Source organism: Nycticebus coucang, chromosome 8 (assembly GCF_027406575.1).
Source record: "Nycticebus coucang isolate mNycCou1 chromosome 8, mNycCou1.pri, whole genome shotgun sequence".
Classification (NCBI taxonomy): Eukaryota; Metazoa; Chordata; class Mammalia; order Primates; family Lorisidae; genus Nycticebus; species Nycticebus coucang.
Genome location: NC_069787.1, coordinates 103,226,281 through 103,241,390, shown reverse-complemented (window position 1 = coordinate 103,241,390; position 15,110 = coordinate 103,226,281). Strand labels below are relative to the sequence as shown.

Here is a 15,110-nt window from a genome sequence, read left to right as displayed (position 1 = left end):
AAGAGGTAAAGTCTCTCTCCATCTTTCTTTAATAAAAATCTTATTTGTTGTTTTCCATCCAACTTCAAAATTCTCTTAGCTCCTCACTTATAGTTCTGTGTATAGTGAAGTAATGTAAATTTTCTGATGGATAAAAGGGAGAATTCTCCCTTGAACTCAACAACTTTAGCAAATCGAAAATGGAAAGAGATGATATTAAAAGTATTCAGATCTGGTTTTTATACAACTCCCTTTGCTTTTTAAAGTACCTGCCTCTCTTCAAACCTGAGAGGACAGTTGTTGTCAACCTTTGCATAAATGGGACAGTCTTGTGCTGCAGAATGTCCTAGTAGAAGGTGATTTGCCTTATGACCAGGATCCCCACAGTTCTTCCTACAGGGTGGGTTTCTCTTTGAGCAGCTTGCTTTGCCTACCTCACTTTACCACTTGTCAGTCCTCTGGCTGTGGTCTCTCTTGTTTTCCCTGCTCTAGATTCATAGGTTTAATCAAATTGGTTAGCCCCACATGATCTAAAGATAGCTACTTGGAGAGAACTTCATGTGACAGATTTTATAAGCTAAAAATCACTAGTTTACATTCTGTAAAATTTCCAAGTTGTGTGTTTATACAAGTTCCTATGTGCCAGAAAGTAGAGAATACAAGTGGATTTAACTCCATAAGAAGCTGAGAAAAGAATTTATACTCATCCCTATTCAATTCTGGAGAGCTTTCAGCTGCCACACCAGCATCTTTTCTGTTTCTTAGTGGGTTGCTGTCCAGCTAGGTATGCCTTGACTGGAGCAGCAGTCCAAGACAGAGAGGTCTGAGAAGCACCATTGCTTGGCAGAGATTTGGGGATCAAAGCCAAAAGATAGTTTAAGTATCCAACAAGTAGCCCTAGCCAGCTTCTCTTGGAGACTTTGGGATCTCTTTGGGCAGCTTACTGCCTTTTTTTGTAAAAGCACTGGAATAAGTCCAGTTAATTCCTCCTACCATTGGGATTAAGTCAGCTAACCATGGCTTTTTTAGCATGGAGCTTATTAGCTAAATTCATCTACCACAAAATGATTAATCATACCCTCTCTTAGTCCTCAGATGCAGATCTCTTGGTTAGGCCAGCCAAAGTTAGAAGACTTAAATCGGAAGGACAGAACAGGAATGAACTACATGAAAGTGAGAACTGGAGTAAGGCATGCCGTGTAAGTGTTAACATTTGAGTATCACAATAACATAATAACTATGTGATGCTGGTCATTTTGTGAAATGACGTGGGTGTCTAACATTTGCTCTTATGAGTTAAAATTATAATTCTTGATACGCAGCATAGGAAAGGAATGGAGGCTCTTGAGACTTTCAGCATTTAAATCCTACTACTGCTGTGTTGGGTAGGTTCCACTCTAAAACATCTGTTCCTCAGGTTCCTCATTTGTAAAATTGGGATAATAATAGAACCCATGATAGTTTGTGGGGGAATTAACACATAGTAAATAAATGGTTATTATTATTATTATAATACTTCCTTCTGATGAGTTGAAATGAAATCTTTGGTGAACCAAAGGAATGATCCTTAATTATCCTGGAGTTTAATGTCATAATTTGTGTAGTCTATGTAGGTCATTATTAGAACAATAGAAGAGCTAATCTAAGAAAGAGCTAGAACTTCAAATTGGTTAAGTCTGAATAGCTTTCTGACTTTTCCTTACCAGTCGGGGTCTGATGGAGGAAGATGCTGAGCCCATCTTTGAAGATGTGATGATGTCATCCCGGAGCCAGTTAGAAGATATGAATGAAGAATTTGAAGACACCATGGTTATTGATCTGGTAAGGAAATTCACTGTATTTTTGTTGTTGTTAAAATATGTGATTTCATTGGTGTAGCATGATCCTCTTATAATTGTTCTCAGAACACTATAGGAGGAAGAGTGAAGTGAGGAGGTGGTAACATTGACCAACAATGGTTATTTGGATGATCTTGTGTATTTTTCAAGCCTGCCTTTAAAGCCATCATGTTTTGAATTCTGGAAATAACAGGAAGTGGTTCCTTCTTTTTATCTTCTTAAAAGAGCTCACACCAGATCTTTCAGCATAGTGTGTATAGCTGGCCTCTTACTGTGTTTCAACATTACAACCAAATACAAAAAATGGAATTTTATTATGCAGTAAGTTTGAGATAAGGAAATTTGAGTATGGACTCAATAAAGGTGACCCTAAGAAATTATTTTTTCAGGAATAGTAATGCATGGTGCTTATGTTTTTAAAAAGATTTCATGAGTTATAGATAACATTGAAGTAATTATAGGTGAAATGATATGGGGAAGAAAAGATAGTAAGGAGACTCAGTGGAACAAGATTGCCCAAATGGTTGATAATTTTTGAAACTAGGTGGTGAGTACATGGAAATTCATCATACTGCTTTCTCTGTATATTGGGCTGCCATAACAGACACCACACAAACTGGTAGCTTAAACAAACATACATTTATTTATTTACTTATTTATTTATTTATTTATTTATTTTACATTTCTGGAGGCTAGAAGTCTGAGAGGAAGGTATGAGTAGAATTGATTTCATTTTGAGGCTTCTCGAATCCTTGGTTGGTAGATGCCTGCCTTCTTCCTTTTGTCTTCAGATGATTTTTCCTGTATGTGTGTCCGATGCCATTCAATTATCACAGTGTTTTCAACCTTTTGTATCTTAACGGCACACTTAAATTATGTTGAACCCCCCCCCAAAAAAAAAGAGTAAAAAAAAGAATATACTTGACTTGTACTTTGAACTTCTTTTGAAAATAATTTAACAGCCTTCACAAATTTTCACAGCATACATAAGATCCTCTCATGGCACACTGGCCTACCCAATATGACCTCATTTTACCTTAATTATCTTTTTGGAGATTCTATTTCCAAATACAGTTAAATTCTGAGATACTGGAGGATAAGGCTTCACATATAAATTGGGGAAGAGGTGCATAATTCAGCCCATAACATTCTGTGTTGTATGTTTTGCGTTTTCCATCATGAAAAGTTTTAGTAAGATTGCGTCGTTCTGATCTGTAAATTCCTTTTCCCTATCCCCAGTACTGTCCACCTACCTGCTTTGGGAAATTCACTAACATTTATCACATAGTATTTGATCAATTCTATAAATGTTCCATGACTTAAAAAGGGAAAGTTGACTCAAGGTGAAGGGATGGTCATCTATACTCCAGGCAAATGGAAAGCAGAAAAAAGAAGGCATTGCAATCCTATTCACAGACGCAATAGGCTTTAAACCAACAGAAATAAGGAAGGATAAGGATGGACACTTCATATTTGTTAGGGGTAATACTCATATGATGAGATTTCAATTATTAATATTTATGCACCCAACCACAACGCACCTCAATTTATAAGAGAAACTCTTAACAGACATGAGCAACTCGATTTCCTCCACTTCCATAGTAGTTGGAGATTTTAACACCCCTTTAGCAGTGCTGGATAGATCCTCCAAAAAGAAGCTAAGCAAAGAAATTTTAGATTTAAACTTAACCATTCAACATCTGGACTTAACAGACATCTACGGAACATTTCATTCCAACAAAACTGAATACACATTCTTCTCATCAGCCCACGGAACATACTCCAAAATTGATCACATCCTAGGCCACAAATCTAACCTCAGCAAATTTAAAAAAATAGAAATTATTCCTTGCATCTTCTCAGACCATCATGGAATAAAAGTTCAACTCAGTAACAACATACCCATACAAAAACATGGAAGCTAAACAACCTTATACTGAAGGATACATGGGTTATAGACAAAATTAAGAAGGAAATCACCAAATTTTTGGAACAAAACAAAAATCAAGACGCGAATTACCAGAACCTCTGGGATACTGCAAAGGCAATTCTAAGAGGGAAATTTATAGCACTGTGAGCCTTTCTCGAGAAAACGGAAAGAGAGGAAGTTATAACTTAATGGGACATCTCAAGCAACTGGAAAAGGAAGAACACTCCAACCCCAAACCCAGCAGAAGAAAAGAAATAACCAAAATCAGAGCAGAATTAAATGAAATTGAAAACAAAAGAATTATACAACAGATCAATAAATCCAAAAATTGGTTTTTTGAAAAGATCAATAAAATAGATAAACCTTTGGCCAACCTAACCAGGAAAAAAAGAGTAAAATCTCTAATTTCATCAATCAGAAATGGTAATGATGAAATAACAACACACCCCTCAGAAATTCAAAAAAATCCTTAACAAATACTACAAGAAACTCTACTCTCAGAAATATGAAAATCTGAAAGAAATCGACCAATACCTGGAAGTACGCCACCTACGAAGACTTAGCCAGAATGAAGTGGAAATGTTGAACAGGCCTATATCACATTCTGAAATAGCATCAACTATACAAAATCTCCCTAAAAAGAAAAGCCCAGGACCAGATGGCTTTCCATCAGAATTCTACCAAACCTTTAAGAAGAACTAGTACCTATATTACTAAACCTCTTCCAAAATATAGAAAAAGAAGGAATATTACCCAACACATTCTACGAAGCAAACATCACCTTGATCCCCAAACCAGGGAAAGACCCAACAAGAAAAGAAAATTACACACCAATATCACTAATGAATATTGATGCAAAAATACTCAATAAGATCCTAACAAACAGAATCCAACAATGCATCAAAAAAATTATACACCATGAGCAAGTGGGATTTATCCCAGGGTCTCAAGGCTGGTTCAATATACGTAAATCTATAAATGTAATTCAGCATATAAACAAACTAAAAAATAAGGACCATATGATTCTTTCAATTGATGCAGACAAAGCTTTTCATAATATCCAGCATCCCTTCATGATCAGAACACTTAAGAAAATTGGTATAGAAGGGACATTTCTTCAACTAATAGAGGCCATCTATAGCAAATCCACAGCCAATATCGTATTGAATGGAGTTAAATTGAAATCATTTCCACTTAGATCAGGAACCAGGCAAGGTTGCCCATTGTCTCCATTGCTCTTTAACATTGTAATGGAAGTTTTAGCCATTGCAATTAGGGAAGAAAAGGCAATCAAGGGTATCCACATGGGGTCAGAAGAGATCAAACTTTCACTCTTCGTAGATGATATGATCGTATATCTGGAAAACACTAGGGACTCTACTACAAAACTTTTAGAAGTGATCAAGGAATACAGCAATGTCTCAGGCTACAAAATCAACACCCATAAATCGGTAGCCTTTATATATACCAATAACCAAGCCGAAAAAACAGTCAAAGACTCTATTCCTTTCACAGTAGTACCAAAGAAGATGAAATATTTGGGAGTATACCTAACAAAGGACATAAAAGATCTCTACAAAGAGAACTACGAAACTTTAAGAAAAGAAATAGCTAAAGATGTTAACAAATGGAAAAACATACCATGCTCGTGGCTGGGAAGAATCAACATTGTTAAAATGTCCATACTACCCAAAGCAATATATAATTTTAATGCAATTTCTATTAAAGCTCCATTGTCATATTTTAAAGATCTTAAAAAAATAATACTTCATTTTATAGGGAATCAGAAAAACCTCAAATAGCCAAAACATTACTCAGCAATAAAAACAAAGCAGGAGGAATCACGCTACCAGACCTGAGACTGTACTATAAATCAATAGTGATCAAAATAGCATGGTATTGGCACAAAAACAGAAAAGTAGATGTCTGGAACAGAATAGAGAACCAAGAGATGAATCCAGCTACTTACCATGATTTGATTTTTGACAAGCCAATTAAAAAAATTCAGTGGGGAAAAGATTCCCTCTTTAACAAATGGTGCTGGGTAAACTGGCTGGCAACCTGTAGAAGATTGAAACTGGACCCACACCTTTCACCATTAACTAAGATAGACTCTCACTGGATAAAAGATTTAAACTTAAGACATGAAACTATAAAAATACTTGAAGAAAGTGCAGGGAAAACTCTTGAAGGAATCTGCCTGGGTCAATATTTTATGAGGAGGACTCCCAGGCAATTGAAGCAGTATCAAAAATACACTACCAGGAGTTGGAGGTTGCTGTGAGCTGTGTGATGCCACGGCACTCTACCCGAGGGCGGTACAGTGAGACTCTGTCTCTACAAAAAAAAAAAAAAAAATACACTACTGGGACCTGATCAAACTAAAAAGCTTCTGCACAGCCAAGAACATCGTAAGTAAAGCAAGCAGACAGCCCTCAGAATGGGAGAAAATATTTGCAGGTTATACCTCCGATAAAGGTCTAATAACCAGAATCCACAGAGAACTCAAATGTATTAGCAAGAAAAGAACACATCATCCCATCTCAGGGTGGACAAGGGACTTGAAGAGAAACTTCTCTAAAGACAGATGCACGATCTACAAACACATGAAAAAAAGCTCATCATCCTTAATCATCAGAGAAATGCAAATCAAAACTACTTTGAGATATCACCTAACCCCAGTAAGAGTAGCCCACATAACAATATCCCAAAACCAGAGATGTTGGCATGGATGTGGAGAAAAGGGCACACTTCTACACTGCTGTTGGGAATGCACACTAATACGTTCCTTCTGGAAGGATGTTTGGAGAATACTTAGAGACCTAAAAATAGACCTGCCATTTGATCCTATAATTCCTTTACTAGGTTTATACCCAGAAGACCAAAAGTCACAATATAACAAAGACATCTGTACCAGAATGTTTATTGCAGCCCAATTCATAATTTCTAAATCATGGAAGAAGCCCAAGTGCCCATCGACCCACGAATGGACTAGCAAATTGTTGTACATGTATACCATGAAATATTATGCAGCCTTAAAGAAAGATGGAGACTTTACCTCTTTCATGTTTACATGGATGGAGCTGGAACATATTCTTCTTAGCAAAGTATCTCAGGAATGGAAGAAAAAGTATCCAATGTACTCAGCCCTACTATGAAGCTAAATTATAGCTTTCACATGAAAGCTATAACCCAACTATAGCACAAGACGATGAGGAAAGGGCCAAGGAAGGGGAAGGGAGGGGGGAGGTTAAGGTAGAGGGAGGGGAATGGGTGGGGCCACATCCACGGTGCATCTTAGAATGGGTACAGGTGAAACTTACTAAAAGCAAAATATAAATGTCTACATACAGTAACTAAGAAAATGCCATGAAAGCTACATTGAACAGTTTGATGAGAATATTTTAGATTGTATATGAAACCAGCACATTGTACCCCTTGATTGCACTAATGTACACAGCTATGATTTAACAATAAAAAAAAAAAGAAGTACATCAAAGATTACATGAAGTCAATCAAAGGCAAACTTGAAGAACGGAGACCAGAAAGAGTCAAACCTTTTATGACAGGGGCTCCAGGCCAAATCAAACACATCTTGGCTAATTTCAAAAACTACCAGTTCTTTCTTGGTGAAAACATGAATCCACATGGCATGGTTGCTCTCCTGGACTACTGTGAGGATAGTGTGATTCCACATATGATTTTCTTTAAGGATGGTCAGAAATGGAAAACGTTAACAAATTTGGCAATTACTTTGGATGTATCACCTGTCATCCTTGCTGGGTGCTGCTTGTCATCCACATAACACCAGGACTTTTTTTTTTTGCTGCTGTTGTTGCAGTTTGGCCGGCACAGGTTCTAACCCAATACCAGGACTTAGGACAAACAGGACTGATGTCATCTTGAGCTCTTTATTTATTTATTTATTTTATTTTTATTTTTTTGAGACAGTCTCACTGCATCCCCTTTGGTAGATGTCATGTCTCACAACAACCTCAGACTCTTGGCCTTGGGTGATTCTTTTGCCTCAGCCTGCCAAGTAGCAAGAATTATAGGCACCTGCCACAATGCCCTGCTATTTTGTTGTTGTTGTAGTTGTCATTTTTTGTTTGGCAGGCCCAGGCTGGGTTCAAACCCGCCAGCCCTGGTGTATGTGGCCAGAGCCCTAGCCACTGAGCTACAGGCACTGAATCAGAGGTCTTCATTTATTTTGACCATGATTTATTTGGAGTGGAGGTATTGTTAAGGAAAAAATATGTCATGTAGGTTATCTAGAAATAAAATGCATTTAAACTCAAAAAAAAAGGGGGGGGGGAGTATGTTCTGTATTGTAGGCCAAAAAATATTTATATGCATTTATATTTTCAGTTTACTCCTTTTAGCTTTAAAATCTATTTTTTTTTTTAAGTCTACATGATAATTAAAAGACAGAAATATTGTTGGGGCTTTTTTTTTAAATCTTCATTTCATATAAAAACCAGATTTTCTTTGTCCTTTCAGAATTGACCTTTAGCAGTTGCGTATATTTATGATACTATCAGATAGCAGCTAATTATCACAATTTATTGCCATAATGATCTCAGGAAAAAAAATTAAGTAACTGATTTCTCTTTCTAGCCTCCATCAAGAAATCGGCGAGAGAGAGCTGAGCTGAGGCCAGACTTCTTTGACTCTGCAGCTATCATAGAAGATGATTCAGTAAATGTTAAAATTATTACTGCTTCTTACTTATGCTTTCTTACTTATGGTTTGTTTATACATGAAATTAATTTTGTTTTTCATTATGTTTCTAGGGATTTGGAATGCCTATGTTCTGAAGTCTGAAGAAAATTTACAAATTTGGAACTCTATTATTTAGAGCTAGAGGCCTATATACTGTGATAGCTTGTATGGGGAAAAAAACACTTTTGATGTGATCTGATTTGTTTTTTAATCAAATGATTAAGGTCAATCCCTTTTTGCAGTGACAGAGAAGAGGAGCATGTACATTAACCCAAGGGAATGTCACCTCAGAAAGACTGGCCTTAAAATCATTTGTGTCCTAATATTGGACTTATCCCAATACAGATGTGTGTGTTTTTCTGGAGGGAGGAAAATATTTTAAATTTTTAAACAGCTGTCAAGATAAACACTGTTATACACCTGTTTTATGAAAACAGCATTGAGTAAAAAAAAAAAAAAAAAAATATTTTTAACTTTATTTTCCTGTTGTACAATTTAAAAACCGTTTTAACATTTTGCCTTTTTATGTTTTAAAAGCTAACCATTTTTATTAAACCTATGAGTAAGCAGCTCATCCTAATTGTTGAAGAGTGTTTTGGAGCTCACTGGATTTGGTTGACCTTGTGGAACATAGAAATATGAAGGAGCAGAACATTGACAAGCTAAGATGAAATTCTGACATAGTGCATCTCTGCCAAAAACCACACACCCTCTGTGGATATGGATTGATTCCCAGATTTTATATACTCTTGAATAAAAAGGTTTATTTTTATTTATAAGTGGGCATAAAATAAGAAATGTCCATGCAGCCATTTTTCCAACAAATGCTGTACATCGTTCATTTTATATAGAATAGGGAGATTCAAATACAGTGCATTTTCTATTGGTATTTGTTCTGTGCATTTTTAGCAACTTCTACCAGCAAATAAAGTATTCTCAGTAAAACAAAAATGATTCTCAAGTTATCAGTTTGCTGTTTTTACCACTTATTTCATGCCCTGCCAAATTCAAGTTACACAGACTTCAGTTTTTTTAGGATAATCATCAAGAAATCTTTTGCCATTCAGAAGTAATTCTAAGTGTAACATAATTGTGTCTACTTCCCATGCACTTAATACCTTTACATGCTAATTTTGTGAATTAAGTTTACTGATTATAGAAGTATGTGCTGCATAGAAGTCTGTGCTTAGAGGGTGAAGTTCCTAAGCTTACCTTGAAATACAGCTACATTTCAGTGTTAAATGTGCATATTAAGAATAATTCTTTTGGGGAAAGAAATTATGAATCTTCAGGACAGTCTTATGGTTTAGAGTTACGTTCTGCTTAGACTTTTATGACTTGCTGCTATTATTGTTTTTAAAAGCCCACTTAGTTTTTTCCTTTCCAGTTTTTAAAGTAAGCCTCAAAATTTCCAAACTAATCCATCCATAGCTGTATCTGGGCTGGTTTTTAATGTTGCTGCAACAGAATCATGAGGCTTTCCCTTTTTATCAAATCAAAAGCATTTTTTAAAATTCATGCACCCAACAATAATTTCTTATGCAGGAAAGCAAAATGGATATTATTCATCCTTTTATTAAACAGACAAAACTGAAATTTTTCTTAACATTTGTATAGTTTAGAAAAAACTTGGTCACCAAATGTTTTGTCTGCTAATTCAGCAATTCCTGGGCTCCAGTTAGGTGATCTGGGGCCTTTCTCCCAGAAATGTGGTCTTCACTCAAAGTGAAGGAATGACCGGGCAGGAATGACTGGACAGTCCATCCCAGCCCTGCCTGTGCCTGCATTCTGGCCAGACAGCAAGCCACGAGGTACCCTGGCACATGCACACACCTATCCTTTGCTTGACAGTCTCATGTGGAAAACAGCTGCTGACAGTATTGCAGACTACCATGCAACAAAAAAAGGCTTAATATCAACTCCAATGGGTTTCCAGTTCAGTTTAAAGTCAATCAAATTTTTGTATTTTCAGTGTCTCCTTGATTGGTTTTGCTAGTAATTCTGTAAATTGTACATTTGCAATATGAGGGGTTTTTTTTTTTTCCTTTTGTACAATTTGAAACTGATGCTTCACCTTTCCTTTAATAAACTATTCAAAATCAGGCTTGTGGTAGTCATCCTATTGTTCCTAAAAGGTAAAGCTTTAAAGAGACAATTTCCTGTCTTGCTGCTCTTGAGAGAGTTTGCTTCAGATTATTTGTTAAATGATGGCAAGTTCACCATATTAGTGAGGTTTTCTCTTTTTTTAAGAAAGCGTAAGTTTATAACTAGCTTTCATTACTTGGATTTCCCTATAGAGAGCAGGTAAGCCAAGCCGTTTGTGGTTTAAAAGGGAATCTCTTACAGGCTGAGTTGGATGAGGCCTTCAGGAACATCCACTGACCCACAGTGTGGGTCCTTCCCTGCTTGAGAACCGGATCCTGGGCTTCTGTGCATGGTTGCCCGCTAACAGTAGTTCTTTGAAAACCATGAAGATTCAACATAGCTGTGGAAATGAAGCCTGGCTCTTGGCATTAGAACCAGACCTCGCTCTTAAGAAATTGTGTTCTATATACTTTATTGCCTGGCCCTATTGTGTTTAGGCTGAGTTCATTAAACAGTAACATACCTGTGCAGAAAAAAAAGATGTAGGAGATAAATCAAAATCAGTAGGTGAGCTCTTGAAAAGGCTAAAAAGGGAAGCTTGTCTGTGACAGCTAATCTTGAAGAATGTAAGGTTATGAGAATAGATCAAGGCTTTTCCTATGTGTGACTTCCCTTGAGTCAGGCTTGCAAATCTCCCAGCTATGACTTTACTAACTCCCTATTTGACCTTTTTCCCAGATAATTGTTCATAACAGCAAGGAAGAGTGTCTTCATGGAAAACAAAGGTTTGGTGCCCACTCATTTCCATATCAGACCAAACTCAGGTAAGGTTCTTTCCCTGCCTGGAGAGTCTTGTTCTATGATCTCTATATCAGGTTCTGATTTTTGAAGGCATCTTTCTGCTCCCAGGGACACATAAAGGAGATATTTTCACCATCTGGGACAGGAGGGACATAGTCAGAACTTAACTACGGAGGCCGCTTTATCAGCTAGAATATGCCAGCTGGTTTCCACAGAGACCCTAGACTAAGGTGGTATCATCAAGTTGGCTGTCGCTCCTGCTTAAAATGGTGCAACTCCTATGCTGACATCAGAAACACAAGACATGAGGACCCTTGTTCTCACCAAAAGAGTAAAGTCACAGCTCCCCAGAAAGACTTAAAACATTCATATCTATTAAATAGGTGAAGTCTTGGCTGATTCATCAACTCCATCAAGAGTGTTAATTAAGCATACGGGTGAGCCTCCTTCACAGGCTTCTTTGGCTGAGCCAGACTACATCTTAAATAGCTTGACCAGGAGAAAGTATCACTAAATCCAGAGATGCAGAGAACTGGACTGAGGAGACCAAGACCTAGTCAAAAGGGGAGGTGGAATAATTTTTCACAACAAAAGCACTCTCTGCCAAGCACTAGAAGGCTGTATTGTGAATGTGCTCCTCATTACTCTAGCAACTCAAAAAGATGCCATCCTGTTGGTACTACCATGTAGTAGATTCGTGCATGAGATAGGAAAGTTTTCTAAATGTAGTAGCTCCAGGGGTAGAGACAAAATCCCAAGGGAACTGACCACCACCTTCCTCAGCTGTACTCACCCCAACCCTTAGGAGTTCATCTCACCTGCCTTACCAGTTCAGTGGCAATACTTTTTGGGAACAACAGCAGCTTTTTTTTTTTTCTTTTTTTTGTAGCGACAGAGTCTCACTGTACCGCCCTCGGGTAGTGCCGTGGCGTCACACAGCTCACAGCAACCTCTAACTCTTGGGCTTACGCAATTCTCTTGCCTCAGCCTTCCGAGCAGCTGGGACTACAGGCACCCGCCACAACGCCTGGCTATTTTTTTTGTTGTTGTTGTTGTTGTAGTTTGACCGGGGCTGGGTTTGAACCCGCCACCCTCGACATATGGGGCCGGCGCCCTACTCACTGAGCCACAGGCGCCGCCCGAACAACAGCAGCTTTGAGTGAAACATGTCTGGCTTCAACTCAGTTTCACTCATTAGCTTTGTGGCTCAAGGGGAACTGTTTTATTTAACACAAGGCAGAGATAGTGCCTCCTATACCACTGCTCTCACTATATTGCCTGTTTTCTGCTAATAAACTCAACTCTTCTCTAGTTACAAAATTCAACACTTTTTTTTCCCATCAAGGTAAGAGAACCATCTTAAAGGTGGAAAAAGCATTCCTGTAGAATAGCCAATAAGAATACTCAGCTGCCACCACTCAATGGATAACAAGGTCCACTTGACAAAGCTTCCAAGGTCTTGTGCCTTCGTGTTTCTTTGGCCAGCTGGGTTTCTGGGATGAGACTTCCCTCATAATCTAAGGCAGTGGTTCTCAACCTTCCTAATGCTGCAGCCCTTTAATACAGTTCCTGTGAGTCACAACCCACAGGTTGAGAACTGCTGATCTAAGGCCTCCCTAAACTGCTGACCCAGATGCTTTCTTAATTCCTCGACCATCTTAAAACAGCTCTTCACACAAACCTTTGACAATCTGATGGAACACTTCTTGGACTCTTTCCTCCAGAAGAAAAAAGCTTGTGTGTACTATTGTACGGAGCATAGCAGAGTCATCACCAAAGCAGGTCCAAATCCTAGGCTGTCTGACCCCAAAATTGGATTGACCCAGTAATTTTATACTGTTGAGCCAAGGCTGACCAACTGAAATCCCAGCAGTCTGCCACCACTCTTACTAGCTTCCAGTGCTGTATAGTCTGATGGTTCTATATTAGGTATCAAAGAGGAGTATGAAGAAGTTCTGATCAAACTTGTCTCTGCTACCTACAACCTCAACCTAGATAGTTAGGAATAAAAAAATGTATAAGGGGGAAAAAAGGAAAATGCAGAATCAGGTGCTTTTAAAAAAAAATGACTTCTATAAGAAGCCTAAGTCTGAGCTAACAAGTTAAGATGTACAAATGGAGAAGGTCAGGCCCCTGAGCTTGATCAGCTTAGAGCTACTCACAGGAAGAGTGTGTTCCAAAGTGGAGATGATAGGACTGTGGGCTCAGAAAACTCAGTAAGCAAGCAAAGTGGGGACAGATTGGGACTTTCTACATGGGGTAAGAACTTTGGAAAGCAGAACGCTATCCTCTGGGAATGCTGGAGCAGAGGAATGTGACAAAATCAGGAGCTGGGATTAATCTGGTAGCTGAGACCAGGATTTCCAGCTTAGGGGAAGCATAGAGAACAGTAAGAAATTGCTGCAGAAGTATTCAAAGCCCAACTACGATGGTGATTGAAGAGGGAGGAAAGAGGCTCAAAAAACAAAGGGCAACCTGGAATGAGGAAGCTGTTTGAAATTGGGAAAGTAGAAGACCATCACATGTTAAGTTGACCTTCAAATCTTGAAATAATGATGTAATGTCCAAGCATTACCGAACTTTGGAGCTAAGGGACTGGAACAAGAGAAAGTCATGGTAGTGGGAAGGGCCTTGTCTCTGCCACAAAAGAGAAAGCACACCCATGGGGCATCGTGGAGCAGAACACTATGGAGCACACAACTTAAGTCTCCAGTTCTGGTACAACTGTTAATGCTTTATATACTCAGAAAAATGAAGTGAACAAGGATGAAGGAAAAAAGAGTTTACAAACATAAAAGACTATATATAATTCATCTTGAAAACAGCCACTGAGTAACTACCTTCAGTTTGAAGACAAAAAGAACTACGAAACCTCTTAAACTTTAGAATGTTTATTGTTGATACAGTTGTAGTGATTTTGAAACCTGTATTTATGGAAACCAGGTTTATTGCTGCAGCCAAAGAGACATTAATACAGGATGAAGGAAGGTAAAGAAAAATGCATGGTGTTGGATTGGAATTAAAACTTTCATTATGCTCAAAGCTGCAGATGCTGGCATTGATGTGAAGAGAAGGGAACACTTTCACACTGATGGTGGGACTGCAAATTAATACAACTTTTTTGGAAGGAAGTATGAAGAATCCTCTAAGAATTCAAATTTGATCCTGCAATCCCATTAGTAGGCATCTACCCGGAAGAAAGAAAATCATTTTATCATAAGGACATTTGCACTAGACAGTTTAGTGCAGCTCAATTTACCATTGCCAAAATATGGAAACAGCCTAAATGCCTACCAACACAGGAATGGATTAATAAGCCATATATACTATGGAATACTATCCAGCCATTAAAAAGATGAGACTTTACATCTTTTGTATTAACCTGGACAGAGTTGGAACACATTCTTCTTAGTAAAGTATCACAAGAATGGAGAAGCAAGAATCCAATATATTCAATTCTAATATGAAGGCAGTAGATGATCTAATATAAGGTGGGGGGAAGGGACACAAAGGAGTGGGGGGATGGAGGTCATGGTGTATGGCACACCCCTTAGGGGCAGGTCACAGTTATAAGAGGGTCTTTACCTAACAAATGCAATCAGTGTAATCTAATTTTTCGTACCCCAATGTACCCAAACAATTAAAAAAAAAAAGTTTCAGTATAAACTCAAGATTTTACCTAAACATTTATTTGCATAAATTTTCCTAGTTTTATCTGCTGAAAATGCCTTAAAGCAATGATACCCCAGTATCAA

The 15,110-nt window shown here is 37.9% G+C and overlaps 1 protein-coding gene across 3 annotated transcripts in view; it reads left to right on the top strand.

Annotated features, from left to right (window-relative positions):
* STAG1 (stromal antigen 1) overlaps window positions 1-10,571 on the top strand; it is a 411,299-nt gene extending 400,728 nt beyond the window's left edge. For all 3 annotated transcript variants that reach the window (XM_053598524.1, XM_053598525.1, XM_053598526.1), the window contains 4 exons: window positions 1,068-1,178; window positions 1,686-1,800; window positions 8,365-8,445; window positions 8,541-10,571. In XM_053598524.1, the coding sequence (XP_053454499.1) occupies window positions 1,068-1,178; window positions 1,686-1,800; window positions 8,365-8,445; window positions 8,541-8,564 (331 nt within the window). In that variant the 3' untranslated portion in view covers window positions 8,565-10,571. The remainder of the gene's footprint in view (window positions 1-1,067; window positions 1,179-1,685; window positions 1,801-8,364; window positions 8,446-8,540) is intronic.
* The last annotated feature ends 4,539 nt before the right edge of the window (window positions 10,572-15,110 follow it).